Source organism: Microcebus murinus, chromosome 19 (genome assembly GCF_040939455.1).
Source record: "Microcebus murinus isolate Inina chromosome 19, M.murinus_Inina_mat1.0, whole genome shotgun sequence".
Lineage (NCBI taxonomy): Eukaryota > Metazoa > Chordata > Mammalia > Primates > Cheirogaleidae > Microcebus > Microcebus murinus.
Genome location: NC_134122.1, coordinates 29786575 through 29802670, shown reverse-complemented (window position 1 = coordinate 29802670; position 16096 = coordinate 29786575). Strand labels below are relative to the sequence as shown.

Here is a 16096-nt window from a genome sequence, read left to right as displayed (position 1 = left end):
CAGGTCTGTCCTGAGCCCCGCACTTGGGGACCCATCGTGGCAACTGGGTGCCTGGCGCAGGTCCCTTGGCTGGGAGGGCCGGCCCCGCTCGCATTTGAGCTGTAAACATCCAAGAAATCTACCGGCGGTTACTGAGAGGATGTTAAAAATAATTATCCGCTGAAAATATTAGATTTGCTCTGGATTGTTCATTACATACAATGGTTTAATAGGACTTTTATTGAATAGCTGCAGAGCTCTGGGCCGAAATCAATTTGCCCTGCATGCGGAATTTTGATGTCTGCTGTTGACTTCCCCAACACAGAGCAATTTGTAATAGCTTTGGCTCGCTGTTGTTTTCAAAGCTCCTGCTACATCGCAAGCATTTATTTCTGACCACAAAATTACATTTATTCAACAGAAAGCAGCTCCGGGTCTTTAAGAGGTTAACTTCTGGAGTGCTTGGCTGCGCTCCAGCCCGCGGCCAGGGGCGCGCTGGCGCGGTGGCACCCGGGGCGGCGGCAGCGCCGGGCGGGCGGCCGGCCGTGATTAATAGACTGCTGAGTGCGCGCCTTTCCACATGCGCACGGCTCCTGCCCCTGCGCCCATAGATCACGGCTTAGCCTCAACATATCTGACTGAAATTGAATTTGGCTTCTCTCTCAACCGTTCATTTCCTATGTTATGCAAGGTTATATCCTTTTCTGCATGAGCAGAACCAAACCAGCTGCAGCTTTGGGGGAGAAAATATGCTTTCAATTATGCAGCTGGCCTGAGTGCCGCGCCGCAGTCCTACTGCCCCTAATTGAGCCATCATGGAGCGGAGCTACGGGAAGATACTCACTGTATTCGTCGGGCCAGGATTTTATCCTAGGATAATTATAACACACCATCTCGATCGCTACTGCCATGGCCACTGTCACCTCCACCACCAAGCAAGGCCCAACAGCTTGAGGGTGGCTGCGCTGGGTGAGAAGGAAGTCCCTCTTAAGGAGCCAGGACACTGGGCTATACTGGGGTCCTTGCCAAGCCTTCCAGTGTCCTCCAGCCAGAACTCAACAGCCTGTGCTCAGGGTACCGGCCCCCTCCAGTCACCTGCAGGGATGCTGGGCCCCAAACTTGAAGATGGCTCTGGCACCCACCCACCCCCACCCCCAGGCAGGGAACCAACCTATTTTTTCTTGTGGGTCTGCAGGAACCTAGGCAGAGTATTTCATGTAGCACTTGGTAAGTACTAACAGGGGGAAGGCAACAGGGAGGGAGAAATCCAACTAACAATAAACACCTTACCAAATCAGCTCTGCAAGGCAAAGGAGGTGATAGGAAATCTAAGACAAGATATAGGCCTTCAAAGCATGTAAAATCTTATATAAGAGTGGGCTGGAAAGATAGGTAAAGTTAGCAATAAGAAAACAACCTGACTAAAAAATAGGCTAAAGACTGAACAGACATTTCTCAAAAGAAGACACAGAATTGGCCAACAGGTACAATCATCAGGGAAACACAAATCAAAACCGCAGTGAGCTCATACTCACACATGTGAGAATGGCGATTACCAAAAAGACAGATAACAAGTGCAGGTGAGGGTGTGGAGGGAGGGCACCCTCGTGCACTGGTGGTGGGAATGCAGATTGGTACAGCCATCACAGAAACAGCGTGGGGCTCCTTACGAAGTCAGAAATAGAACTACCATGTGATCCGGCAACCCCACTTCTGGGTATGTACCCAGAGGAATTGAAATCAGTATCTTGAAGAGATATCTGCACTGCCATGTTCTCTGCAGCACCATTCACAAGAGCCAAGATATGTAAACAGCCTAAATGCGCGACGGACGAATGAAGAAGACGTGAGATGTGTATACACATGCGTGCGCGCACACACACATACACACACACACACCAAGAGTCATCCCTTGGTATACTTAGGGGATTGTCCTAGGACCTCCAACCCAAAAGTATACCAAAATCTGCACATACTCAAGTCCCCTAGTCAAAAGGTATAAAGTCTTAGCTACTTGAGATGAATAGTTTTGGGGACATAAGGTATAGCATAGTGACTATAGTTAATAATATTGCCTTGTATACATGAAATTTTCTAAGGCAGTAGACCTTAAGTGTCCGTATCTCTCTCTCTCTCTCTCTCTCTCACACAGTAACTATATGACATAATGGATCCATTAATTAGCTTGTAGGAATCATTTCATAATGTATACATATATCAAATTATCACATTATATACCTTAAATACATACAACTTTTGTCAATTATACCTTAATATAGCTCGGGGAGGGGGGAGGTCAGGGGCAGGCTGAGATGGTCAGGAAGATGAGCGAAGGAGGTGGACCTCCTGTTAATTCTTACAGGATGGAAACACATTTTACAGGTGGGGAAGAGTAAAAGGTATTAAAAACAGAGACAGTGGCTTCAGGGAACCAAAAGGTACGTTCAGATGACACACAAAGACCAGTCTGGCCGGAGCAGAAGCCCAGGACTTTGAGGACTGGAAACATGTTTTAAAAAACCAAATCCTGGAGCTCCTCGCACACCAATCTAAGGCCCTCGAGGAGGTAAGGAATCATGGAACTTCACGTATGGAAAGAGCCCTTTGAGGGAAGCTATCCAGTGATTCCTGCAACTAGTGATGCAAGAGAATCAGATGTGGACTTTGAAATATTAGAGATTCTGCGGTCCTGCCCATGCCTGCTAAATCAGCATCTCGGGGAAAGAAGCCAGGGGAGCTGCATTTCTGGAAACACACGGGCAATTCTCATCTGAGGACCGGCTTTAGGAACCGCTGATCTGGCCCCACCTTCTCTAATACTGTCTTACACACGATACCTGATTCAGAACTGGCTAAGTACAAGCGTGACATAAATAGGTACACACACAGTACCTACCCTCTAGATTTTAGAGGCATGAGGCTTAGTACAAGACAAATTAAACTTTATCCCAATAAGTAAAATATAAGAGCAGAATGTTTTCAGGCTCAAAATCAAAAGGGAGATGCAAATGAAGCCCTTCCAGAGATGAGATGGGGAAGAGCTTATTTCTGGCAGGGGCATTTGGGCTGGGAGGATCTGCTATTTGGGCTGGGCCTTGAAGGATGGGTGAGAACTGACAACATCCCTGGCGGATGGTCATCAGCCCTGGTGTGGAGACTCCCAGTGATGGGAAGCTCACTGCCTCGGGCGGCAGCTGATTCAATTTTTGAGGAGATCTGAATGGCTGGGAAATGTCGTCCTCTGTCCTTCTGATGAGAGTCAACCCCAGCAGTGGTTTACTGAACCCCACTGGACTTCAGGGTGGTGGTCGATCTCCCTCACCTGCTCACTTTACAGATGAGCAAAGTGGGACAGAAAGAGGCCCAGGGAGTTGCCCAAGGTCACAAAGAGGCGGCTGGATTGGCCCCAGGTCTTCTAGTGCCCTGTGAGAGGTTCTTTGGAGTAAGCCACACGGACACCCCAGGAACACTTAAATATGTTACAGCTCAACAGAAAAGGGCTGCAGGACGTGCTGGAAACTCTTAGTCACTTTTCATTAATTCATAGAATACCCAACTTTCTCCATTTCATCTATTTTGATTAAAATCTGTCAAATCGCCCTGCCAGTGCACACAGGGCCTTTGCTGTCCCCTGCACTGAGACTTCCCCTCTGGACTACACCCTTTGCCTGCACCTGCCATGGCAGCCTCAGGCCCCAGCACCACCAGGCCCGCTGGCGTCCCTGGTCTGCACCCCCGGAGCCCGGGTGCTCGCTCTCCTCCTCCCAATGCTCTGCTGCATCCCTCAGATGCTCCGTCCTCAGAGAGGGCTTCCAGGTCAACTGTCTGAAGAGGTCACCCTCTTCTCCTGCTCTGCCCCATGCCCCAGCATATCTCCCTCGTAGTGCCCATCACCATCTAACTTTGCTCTGTATGTTTATCATCTGCTCCCCTTCATTAGAACAGCAGAGACTTGTCAACTGTATTCACCGCTACATCCTTAGCTCTTATTTGGCCCATAGCTGCAAGTAGTGGTTCACAAAAAGGTTTTGTTAAATGAATAAATGAGTGACTACCAGATGGGAAAACCGCCCACTGCTCTGAACGGTGTTGGTGTAAAGCAGTGTGTGCAGAGCAGACCTTCAGTACGAAGGGAAGTTTCAGGTTGTTCCTTGGGTCCCTTTGGTGGACCATGTCCGCAGGCGATTCTGTGATGCAGCCGCAGCCTGCAATTCACCTGGGCCCCGCTCCTCCCAGCGGTGCAGATCAGGGTTGCAGCGAAGCGGATGGACACAGCTGTGGATGTTTATGTACGTATGGGACAACGCCCTGAGCTCCAGGATGCACATGGGAGGGGCTGGCTAGAAGGGGAGTGGAGTTGAGGCAGGGTCTGCAGAGCACTTCACACAAGATGAACATCAAGCTCCTTACTAAAGACTGGGGGCGCCGGCAGAGACCAGGGAGGGGCTGAAGGCACGGCCTGGTAGAGCGCGCCAACATCAGAGAACACCGCGGCGCGCCAGACGGCCCCAGGCCAGACCCGGTCCTGCCAGCACTAGCTGTGTGAGTCGGGGTCACTCACTCACCCTCTCTCGGGCTTAGTTTCCTCATCTGCTTCCGTCTGCCCGTCTAATGGACACACTCAGCGTTCACTAGGGCCAGGCCCTGGCGCACAGAGGCGGCCGATACAGACACAGAAAATCTCGAGAGAGTGGAGACGTCAACCAAACACACACACACACTGAGAAAAGTTGTTCTGAAACAGAAGAACAAGGTACTACACGAGAATGAATAAGAGGGCCTTAATTTAGATGGATGGTCGGAGAAGACCTTTCTGAGGACGTGACGTTGAGATGGGTCCTAATGGCCGAGGAGAGGGCCAGCCAGGAAGCTGGGGGAAGCGGGCTGGGCAGAGGGGACAGATGCAGGAAGCTCACTGAGAGCCAGCACCAGGCGGGGTGGCTGGGGCGCAGGCAGCGGCCGGGCTGGGGCAGCCTGCAGGCCTCGCTCAGGTCTCAGCGCTCTGTGCTTACCTTCAGGGCACTGCAGAGGCACTGGAAGTTTCTAAGCGAGGAACTGACCTGGCCCTGCCAAAAGGAGAAAAAGTGTATGGGGGGGGACCCATTGGGAAACCATCACAGGGGTTGCAGTGACACACAGTGGTGTGGGCGGTAGGTGATGGGGACAGAAAGAACTGGGCAGATCCGAGACACGCTGGCAGCAGGATGGAGCAGGAGGGTGTCCTCGATTTCCAGATTAGGCACGTAGGTGGGCTGGGGCTATACCTCCCAAGGAGGGCAAGAAAGGACAAGGAAATGTAAGCAGGTGTGGAAGTTGGAGCCAGGGGATGTGGCTGTCGGTTGAGGGTCTTTCCTCTGGAGTGTCTAAGCGGTAACATCCGGCAGGCAGTCTTGTATGAGCCCGGCACTCAAAAAGACGGAAGTTTGCGAATTCCGCATGTAGATACCGAGAGATTACACAACAGAGTGCCGCAGCCACAAGTCTGACGGAGTAGAAGAAATTGTCCCAGGAGACATGACAGCAACAGCCAGAGCAATGAAAAGAACCCAGAGGGCATACTGTCACAGGATGTCAAGAGGGTAGAGCACGTCAGCGAAGGACATTGGGTGGGCTGAGTGTCACTGCGGTAAGAAAGCTGAGGACGAGGGTCAGGGGAGCGTGGGGCAGCTGCAGGCTGGGGAGGTTTTCTGTCTCTCAAGAGGGAACATTCTAAAGCTTGCAGGAATGCTGATGGGACGATCGGTAACTAGCGGACTGAAGACAGGGGAGGAGATGAGAGATGCGAGCAAGGTCACTCCTCAGAAAACAGGAGTGGGTGCGCTCCGGGCACCTGCAGTGGGATGTGGGTTTGAGGAAGGGGCACTTCCTCCTCCAGAGAAAGAAGGAAGCTGAAGTCGGGAGGGACAAGGCTTTGGAGATCTGGTGACAGGACAAGAAAGGCAGAAGCTACTTTCAGAACTGTGAGGACTGGGCGAGTATATGCTTGAAAGACACCTACCCCGGCACCACGCCTGGATTTGCTAAGTGTTTGTCGGGGTTCAAGACATGACACCCCAAAATATGGCCCCTTGGCATCTCAAAAAATAGAAGCAGGAAGGTCTCTCTGACCTTCTCCTTCCCTTCTCCCCTAGAGACCCTCATGGGACAGGTGGCCTAGAGGAAAGGAATGTCACCCAGGGAGGCAGGAAAAAATCTGAACAAGCAGGCCCTGCTCGGTCCCCTGAGGTTATTCCATGAGACCATTCCCCTTTGTCCTCCAATCCTACTTCTGCATAACTGCCCATAAGAATATCATGTTTCCCCTATTACTGTGAATCTTCATTTCTGAAGGCTCTTGTGTCGCACAAAAGTTTATTAAATAAATGTGTATGCTTTTCTCCTGTTAATCTGTCTTCTGTTATTGGGGTCTCAGCCATAAACCCTGCTGTGGGTGAGGGGAAGATATTATTTCGCCCCTACATGCCCCACAAATAGTGTTGCAGCAGGGTCCCCTTTGAACATTACTGCATGTGCGCCTGCCCTACCTATCTGGTCTCGCCTGAAGCATCCATTTACCTGGGAGATTAAAATTGATCATAGATGAAATGCAAAGAGATGGAAAAGTTAATATTTAGTTTCTAACATGCAAACAAGAATTATGTAGCTACTGCCTTGTAAGCATTTTTTAAAAGAAATATTTCATATATACTAAGTGTAAAGTGTAAGTAACAAATTCAACAGCTGTGAGACTATTCCCAAGAATTTTGAAACCTTTTTTGTGCCCCTCTATGAAAACCTGTTTCCTATTTATCCTTTTCTTACTTTTCTTTACAGTTTTCTTATGTATGCATCCCTAAATAGTATAAGTTAAATTTTGCACATTCTCGAATTTCACTTACTTTTCCCTGCGATGTTGCATTCTACCACAAGTATCTTTACTTGGGTCTTTATTTCTAAAAGCTCCTGCATCATGTAAAACTTTTATTAATAATTTATTAACAAATTTGTGTCCTTTTCTCTTGCTAATCTTTTGTTACAGGGGTCATAACAAAATGTTATAGCACTCTCTACTGTTGATGGACATCTGGGTTGTATACACTTAACTATTTTCAAAATTTCTGAACTTGTTTTCTGGGGCAAACAAGCTGTGTCAAGGTACATATGCCTCTTTATCACCTGATGCCAAATTGGTTTTTAAAAGAGGTTAAACCAATTTACACTGCAACCTTGACTTTTTAATTTTGGCCAACCTGGTAGGTATAAATAATTTTGCACATGAATTTATGTATGTACGTATATATTTATTTAGAGATAGAGTCTCACTCTGTCACCCTTGCTAGAGTGCAGTGGTGTCATCGTAGCACACAATAACCTCAAACTCCTGGGCTCAAGTGATCCTCCTGCCTCGGCTTCCAGAGTTGCTGGGACTACAGGGGCGGGCCACAACAACCGGATAATTTTTCTATTTTTAGTAGAGATGGGATCTCACTCTTGCTCAGGCTGGTCTCAAAGTCCTTAGCCCACGCAATCTTCTCACCTCGGCCTCCCAGAGTGACAGAATTACAGGCTTGAGCCACCGTACCCTACCCACGTGAAATTATTTTAATTTGCATTTCCTTGATTATTGTTGAGCTTGAACATCTTTTCATATATGTATTGAACATTCTGATTTTCTCTTCTGAGAATTATGTTCATGACTTTTACTCATTTTCTTGTTGGGATTTTTTTTCCTATTGGTATGTAAGAGCTATATTAATATTTTGTGAACATCAATCTTATCAATTATGGGTGTGACAGCTACCTCCTCTGGGTTTGTAGCTTGTGGCCAAGGCTACCCCACATGTGACTATGCACGGCACAACTCTAGGAGGTGTCCTTCACATCACAGGCATTTGAGTCTTTATCATGATAAATGATCAGGTAAGTCTGAATCTTCATCATGACATGTTTGCAACACATGATATGAAATGTCTTGGAAAAGGCAGAACCTTTTTCTAGTTCACAGAAAGGTCCAATAGAGCTAGCAGTTGGGGCTTATCTTTTCACTTTTTTAAAGGGTATCTTTGCATGAAAAAAAAAAGCTCTCACTTCAAAAATTTAATATAGTTGATCGCAATAATGTCTTCCTTTATGGTTTTCCATTTAAGAAATCTTAACTCAAAGTCATCACATTCTATATTTTCTTCTAAAAGGTTTAAAGCTTTGCCATAAGTCTTGCCCTATAATTTGTATTTGCATATGGCGTGAGGTAGGGCTCCAATATCATTTAATTCTACAAGGATTAACCAATTATCAGAGGACTATGCAAAGCCACCCTTTTTCTCACTGATCTGTAATGCCACCTTTGTGACATATTTGGCCTCTATTTATACATGCATGGGTCAGTTTCTGGTTTATTATGCTCCATTGGTGTATTTATCTCTGTCTTTGTCTATTACTGTAGCTTTGACAATTGGGTAGGGCAAATCCTCCAGTTTGTTCTTATTAAATGTTGTCTTCACTGTTACCACTTGCTCTTGCATATATATAAATTCTAGAATCACCTTTTAAAGTTTTATAAAAAATCCTGTTGGGATTTTTAATCAATTACAATGACTGATTCTATAATCAATTTGGAGAAAACTGACCTCTTTAATAATAATGGAAATTTCTATCCTTGAATTCCTTCTCTCTTTCCATTTAAATCTTCTTTAACTCCCTTCAATTTAAATGTTATTTTTTCTCCAGAACGAGTTCTTATGTGTTGTTGTATTTATTTCTAGGTATCCTTTTTTTGCTATTGCTATTTCCAGTGGTATCCTTTTTTAAAATTATATTTTTGGTTTGCTGCCGATGTAGAGTGTGTAATTACTTTTGTATATTGATTTTGTTTCTAGCAATCTTGTTAAATAATTGAGGCTCACTTGAAAAACGACAGTTTTATTTCTTCTGTTACAATACTTATACAGATGCTCCTAGACCTAACGATGGGGATATGTCCCAATAAACTCATGTTAAGTTGAAAATATCCTAAGTTGAAAATGCATTTAATAAAAACTAAACTACCAAACATCATAGCTTAGCCTAGCCTACCTTACATGTGTTCAAAATACTTACATTAGCCTACAGTCGGGCAAAATCATTCTCACACAAAGCCTACACTATAACATAGTGTTTAATATCTCATGTAATTTATTGAATACTGTATGGTTTCTACTGAATATGTATCACTTTCACACAATCATAAAGTTGAAAAATCCTATGTTGAACCATCGTAAGTTGGGGACTGTCTGTACTTTATTTTTTTCTTGTTTTCTCTGCTAGCTAAAACTTCCAGTAGTACGATGTTAAATAAAAGTAGTTAAGAGTAGGTATTCTTGTCTGGTTCTTGGTTATAAAGGAAATGTTGTTAACACCACTGGATCTGATGATTGATGTAGGTTTTTGATAAATATCTTTTACCAGGTTCAAGAAGTTTCTCTCTATTCCTAGTTTGCTGGTAATTTTTATCATGAAAGGATTTGAATTTTAGAAAATTCTTTCCTTATAACTATTGAAATGATTTCTTTTCTTCTTTAATCTGTTAATGACATGGATTTACATTAATACATTTTTCTAATTTTAAACCAACCAGCATTCTTGGGATACACCAAGCTTGACAGATTCAATTTACTAACACCTTTTTAACAACTTCTGCGTATCGATTCATAAATAAGACTGACTTTTAATTTTCGTGTCTTGTACTGTTCTGGTCTGGTTTGGGTATCAAGGTATACCAGACTTAGAAAATAAATTCAGAAGTGTTCCTTCTATTTTCTGAAGAAGTGTGTTATATATTAGAGCTATCTGTTTTATGACTGATTGATAGAACTCTCCCAGAAAACTGTCTAGACCTTGAGGAAATATTTCTGTAGTAGTTACAAGATTATTCAAGTTTTCTACTTCTTCTTTAATCAGCTTCGGTAGTTACAGTATTCTAGAAATTTGTCCATTTAAAAATGTATTGGCATAAAATTGCTTATCGTATTCACTTATTATCTTTTAAATCTCTGCCACAGCTTCAGTGCTGTCCCTGTTTTTATTCCTACTAGGTTTTTTTTCCTGATTAGTAAGGTTGTTTGTCCACTGTGGTAATCTTTTCAAAGAACCAACTTTTGGGATGTTTCTTTCTCAGGTCTTTGTTTTCTTTTTCATTCATTTTTGTTCTTACATTTATTACTATTATTAAGTATATTTATTATGTTTTTCTTCCTATGTGAACTTATTCTGTTGTATTTTATTTTTTAAAACTATTTCTTTGACATATTTTGAGATGTTGTTCTTTTTAAAAGTTGATGCTTAGCACATAGATTTTTCAGTCTTTTATTTCCTCTTTAAAACTTTTGTTATTTCTTAAGAGGATTTTCCTCCCTGAGAATACTTGGTCCCCAACTACGAAGAGGCTGTCTGAGCCAGCCCCTCACCCCTTCCACCTTGTATACCAGGACCCTTCTTAGGGAGAGAAGCGGGAGATGGGGGGAAGAGAGAATTTGAAGGACTTAGCATTTTCCTAGAGGGTGTGAGTATTACTTTACTGAAGGGATTTTTCAAATTATTGGACTAGAATAAGTTTTAAGTTGGATTGAACATTTAGGGTACCTCTTCCCCCTGTATCAGCTGGTTGGCTTGTGAAACACAAAATTAGAGAGCAATCAATCAATCAATCAGTGATAAATAATTTCAGTGTGAGTTAAATTTCATGACTTTGCTGCAATAACTATAAATAACTGTTATGATGACAATATTTCAAACTTCTTAATCAAAGACAACTAATACAGTGATTTCCTAGCTTCTTCTAAAGGTATTCCCAAGTATTCCCAAGCATATCTTATGGGATGTCTTCAACCTTATTAACAGCAACACATCATAATGAAAAGACAGAGATAAAATATTTTTAAAACCACCTCGAGAGGAACTTCGCTGTTCAATCACTTATTTAATAACCATTTTTGAGTGCCCAAATATTTTTCAGTTCCAGGAGCTGCACCAGAAGCTGGGAGGGCAGTGCTGAACAAGACACAGTGGCTGGCTTCACACATCTTATGGCCGACAGGGAATGCAGACAGAGTAACGGAGTGGCTCTCAGACACTGTGACAAACACTGCCACAAGTAGTGCAGGGTGCAATGGGAGCACACTAGAGGGAACCTAGCCTATCACTTAGGGGAGACCTTTCTTGAGAAAGATACCTAAGTTGCCGGGAGCCTGGGGAAGTGGAGGGGGGAAGGAGTGTTTCAGGGAGCAGGCCAGCTGGCGCAGAGGCCTGCAGGCAGGAAGGAGGCTCAGAACGTTCTGAGGCCTGGCAGAAATTCCAAAGGGCTGGTGTATCGAGTGATTGGAGATGGGTGAGAGGAGTCTAGAAAGGTCAGCAGTTACAGGATCACACTGGGTCTTGCAGATCCCAGGAGGGAGGAGGTCTGGACTTTGTACTGAGAACCATGTGAGATCACTGAAGGCATTAAGAGATATCCGGCCCAGGTTAATGTTTTTCTATAACATTATAACACGCTACAAGTATATGTTCTTGCAGGAACCCTAAAGTCCTATGTGAATTTCTTGCTGTCTGAAAAACATCTTTTGTTGTTTTTTTCTTTTAGGGGGACTCAAAGAAGGAAGTAATCTATATAAATTCTGGTGCAAAGATTTTTTCACTAACACTATACGTTTCTGTGGAAGGAGCTGATGTACCTTGGCATAAGCTAAAAGAATATATATATATCCAATAAATTAAATCACATTTGGCAGATACTGATGAGGGATAAGGTGCCTCCGATTAGAGGTGCAGCTCTAAAAACAAGAGAGCAGAACAGACCCTGCCCCGAGTGAGCCTGGACACGCTGCCCTCGGGCCTTGCTTGTAGGAAAACCAATCCTGCACGCGTGGTGCCCTCACAGTCATGCTCTGCCACGTAAGCTCATCCTTCAGAAGCACGTGGCATCTCACCCCTCATACTGAAGTCAGGTTACCAGACTGCACAAATTATTTGACATAAATACAGCATTTGGGGAGGGAGGAGGAAATGGAGATGTATGTCAGAGGATCTGAAGTTGTGGACATGTAGATGAACACGTCTAGACATCTAATGTGCAGCAAGAAGACTACAGTAAATAAAATTGCACTGTATTAGGGATTTCTGCAGCTCTTGCCACACACATATGATAAGGGTGACTACGTGAGATGATGGATATGTTAATTTGCTTCACTCTAATAACCACTTTACTACCTGTATGTATCCCATAACATTATGTTGTATACCTTAAATATACACAATACAATTTATTTAAAAAATATAGCAATTAGCAGAGGCTTGATAAATATTAATTAACGGTGCTAAAAAAATATTCACCTTTCAAATAGCCTTTAAAAATAGGCAAATGGAAGCCTAGATGCCTCTTAGGTGTAACACACCCAGAAGCAAAGTCGTTACCTTGCTGAGAACGTGAGCTAATCTATAAGATAACTGGCTTAGGTCCTTCCAAAAAAAATCAATGTAATGGAAAACAAAAACAGAGATGAGGGAGATGAAGAAGATGTCCTACATTAAAATAGATGTAAGTTAACATTTCCAAATGCAATGTGGAAACCAGATTGGACCCTACTTGGGGAGAGGGCAGTTAAAAAAACACATTTTGAGGATAACTGGGAAAATCTGATTTTGGACCGAATATTAGATAACCTAGAATTACTGTTAATTTTCCTAGGTGTGACATTTGTGGTTACTGAGGTAATGCCAGAGAATATAAATGCCTCCTTAATTTTAAGAGCCACACATGTGTTTAAGGGTACAGGGTCTGCTGTCTGTGACTTGCTTTTAAATATTTAGCCAAAGGGGTGGGGGATTTGGGGCAAAGTGTGAATCTGGGTAAAGAGTGTATAGGTGCTCATTGTACTAGTCTTTCTACTTTTATGTTGCTTTGAAATTTTCCAAAAAGAAAAAAAAAAAAACACAAGCCAACACACAAGAAGAGCATTGAACCCTTTCAGCTAGAGAAATACTAAGCCCGTGGGTTTCTCAAAAGTTGCTAACAGGTGACAGAACAGGTAAGATCAAACGCAGGCAGGTGTAAGGTAACAGTTTCACTGGTAATGTGAGGGTGTGGAGACGCAGGGCGGAGGGCAGCCTTCTGGGCCTTTCCACGATAGGTACACGGGGGCCTGGTGAGCAGGACATTATAAAGAGAAAGAAAAGCACTGTTCTACATCCTAAAATACTCAGCAGTCACCCGCAGCCACTGCTGTGTCCTTCTTAACACATGGGTCCCTTGGTTGTCCTGGAATCTCCTCTCTGGCCTTTGCTACAGTCTTCCCAACTTACCTCCTTCTCTCCCTCACCCTCTGCTAACACGTGCCCACGGAAGAATTTGCTGACGGCAGCCACACTGCTTCCTCTGCAGCTCTGGGCCCGGGAATCCAGTCCTCCTAGACCTGTGTCCACCTAAGGCACCACCTTACATCACCTGTGTCCCAGGCGGAACCCACCGTGTCTCACTTCCCCTAATTCTGCCCCTTCCCCATGTGACTTGAGTAGTTGCAAGAAAATAAAATTCCTGAGACCGTACCAACATGCACACTTTCAGGGGCTTTGGAAACCTCTTGTTCCCTCTCATCAGCCTGGTATTATTCCTACTTCCATTTTTCCAACCGGAGAAGCTAAAGCGGTGACAGTGAATAATTCCACAACAATGACACAATTTGTGGCTTTCTAAACTTCACTGAATCTCTACACAAACAGTTGGCAAGGAGTGTCATCCACCTCGATCCCCAGTACCCACTGTGGGTGCTGTTCCCACTAACAGATAGCACGGATGGACATCTCGGGCGACTTGTCGCCCACGTGCCGACTGCCAGATGGCTCCATCCTTCTCTGGAAGGATCCGTTAGAAACCACTTCCTTATACTGAGCCCAAACGAGCTCTTTGTAGCTTCTGCCTGACACTCTGTGTTTCAAGCCTTGAATCAAGTGGCATTCCTCCCCCACAGCAGCCTCTGTCAAAGCAGCTGCTGGCTCAGTCCTTCCCTCACCAGACGCCTCAGAGTAGTGGCAGCCCCAGGCCAGCCCAGGGAACAAGGTGGCTCCCTTGAGGGTGTTCTTGGGCCCCCCTGGGCTGTGGCCTGAACAACCTCAGTTCACCGTGGGAAGTGCAATCACACGGGGGGGGGGGGGCCTTCTCTCCTGAATCTACCACACTTTCTATACTGCAAACATGGCCTCCCTTTCCAGGAAGGCTTTAACTGGGGACCCAGGGGGATATTCACATCGCAGAGAACAAAGTCTGCGCGGCGCTGGGTCGGAGCAGCCGTGAAGCCCCCACCCAGGTGAGTGCCTTCTGCCCACGGCATTTACTGGATGTGAATAAAAAGAACGACTGATTAACTACCAAGGGTGGCTTGGGATATAAAGTAAGTATAAATGCTTACCTCCCCTTGGAAGCTCTTCAGCAGCGGCGCTACCTGCTTGCGCAAATCCTGGAGCAAGAGGGTGGGTCAGGAAACAGCCGTTTGAGAAGGAAAGAGAAGGGAAACATCAGTTAAGGCTTCCTAAAGGCAGCTTCGCTGATGATCATTACACACAGCAACCCCGGTACCTCTCCTGTCCCGCCATCCCTAAAAACATCAACAACGCCAACCAGCGTGCCAGGATTCAAACCAACTTGCCTCAGAACACAACTAGGCTTTATTTCTAGTAAGTCCTGGTTATATAGACCTCACTTTGAATGTGCTATGGACTGAGCTTTTGCTGATGCCAGTTAAGTGAGATGATATGCTTAGAATAAAATATGTTACAATGTAGGTTTTGTTGTTGTTTTTATACGAAATGGATTTGGGTCACTGTGCTGTTTTAGCTGCTATTTTTGTGAACTATTAATGGAGATATGGTCTGTTTTGAATCCGTATCTGATAAAGTCACTGGAAATTCCATCCCAAGCCATCAGTACCCATTTCATAACGCTCTGACGTCCTGTAGGTATGTGTATGTGATCCCCTTGAAAGTATTTGATTTAAAATGAAGAAATGGAGAAAGTGCTTCAAATACTTCAAAAAGATACAAATACAGCAACTTTGCCTTTACCGAGAGTTTAGGCTATTAGCTATTTTTCTAAGCATTGTCCATGTGCCAGGTCAGATTTAATAGGTCTGGGACAAGGCCTGGCCACGTATAAAAATTGCTTAAGTCCCCAGGCCAACCCTGATGCACACATCCAAATGAAACTGACTCGTATCGGTATAGACGGACGTGTATCCGTCAAACCATAACACGGGAGTAAAGCAAAGGCGTTATTCCAAAGAAATAAACTCAACACTATAGGAGAACGTAAGAGGAAGGAGACGAGGAGCAGTTGCACAGAGGATGTGGCACAAGAGCTCGGTAGATAGGCAGGACTCGCGCAGGTTCAAACAGGATAGGGCCGTAGTGCTCTGTCCTCAGCACGCCTGTCTGAGTGTCCCCCCTGGAATCCCCAAGAACAGCTGCCATCAAATGCCCGACCGAATGCTACCAGGCAAATGACCACCTGAATTTCTCTCCAGAGCTCCTCAGTCGGAATACAGAGGAGTAGGGGCCCAGTGAAAGTTCAGTATACAGGAGGCAGCCAGCACAGCAGGACGGCCCTGATTCCAAATTCTGGCTCAGCCACTCCCTAACTGTGGGGACACAGGAAGTCACCTCCCTCCTGAGACTCTGACCTTATCTCTACTGTGCTTAAGGATAATCATGTCTTCCTGGTAGGAGAAGAAATAAAAGTGTGGTTAACACATTAACTGCCATGTGAGTTGTATTTAACTCATGCTAGTTTTGAGCCTGGGGCCTTGTGAAGCACACGTAACTCGTATATCTCTTTGCCTTGGGAGCCACTTGAACTATTATTCAAGTTGCATATAACTCACACACGGAAAACAATAACAAATAACCAATTTTCCATTAAATTAGAAAGGATCATTTTGTTTTCAAAACTTTTATTCTGCTTTCATAATAAACCACAGCTGCCCCAAGGAAAAAAAACTTTTTTCCTAATGTGGCAGTGAATGTGTTAAGGTGGGTTCCACAGTCCCTGGCACATAGTGAGTGCTCAACAATACTAATGACTTTTACTCCTGGGGACCACAAAAGGCAGGGTTCTCTG

General features: G+C 44.7%; 1 protein-coding gene across 11 annotated transcripts in view; it reads right to left on the bottom strand.

Annotated features, from left to right (window-relative positions):
- CUX1 (cut like homeobox 1) overlaps nt 1–16096 on the bottom strand; it is a 362228-nt gene that overhangs the window by 176293 nt on the left and 169839 nt on the right. For all 11 annotated transcript variants that reach the window (XM_012758889.3, XM_012758893.3, XM_012758897.3 and 8 more), the window contains exon 3: nt 14394–14441. In XM_012758889.3, the coding sequence (XP_012614343.1) occupies nt 14394–14441 (48 nt within the window). The remainder of the gene's footprint in view (nt 1–14393; nt 14442–16096) is intronic.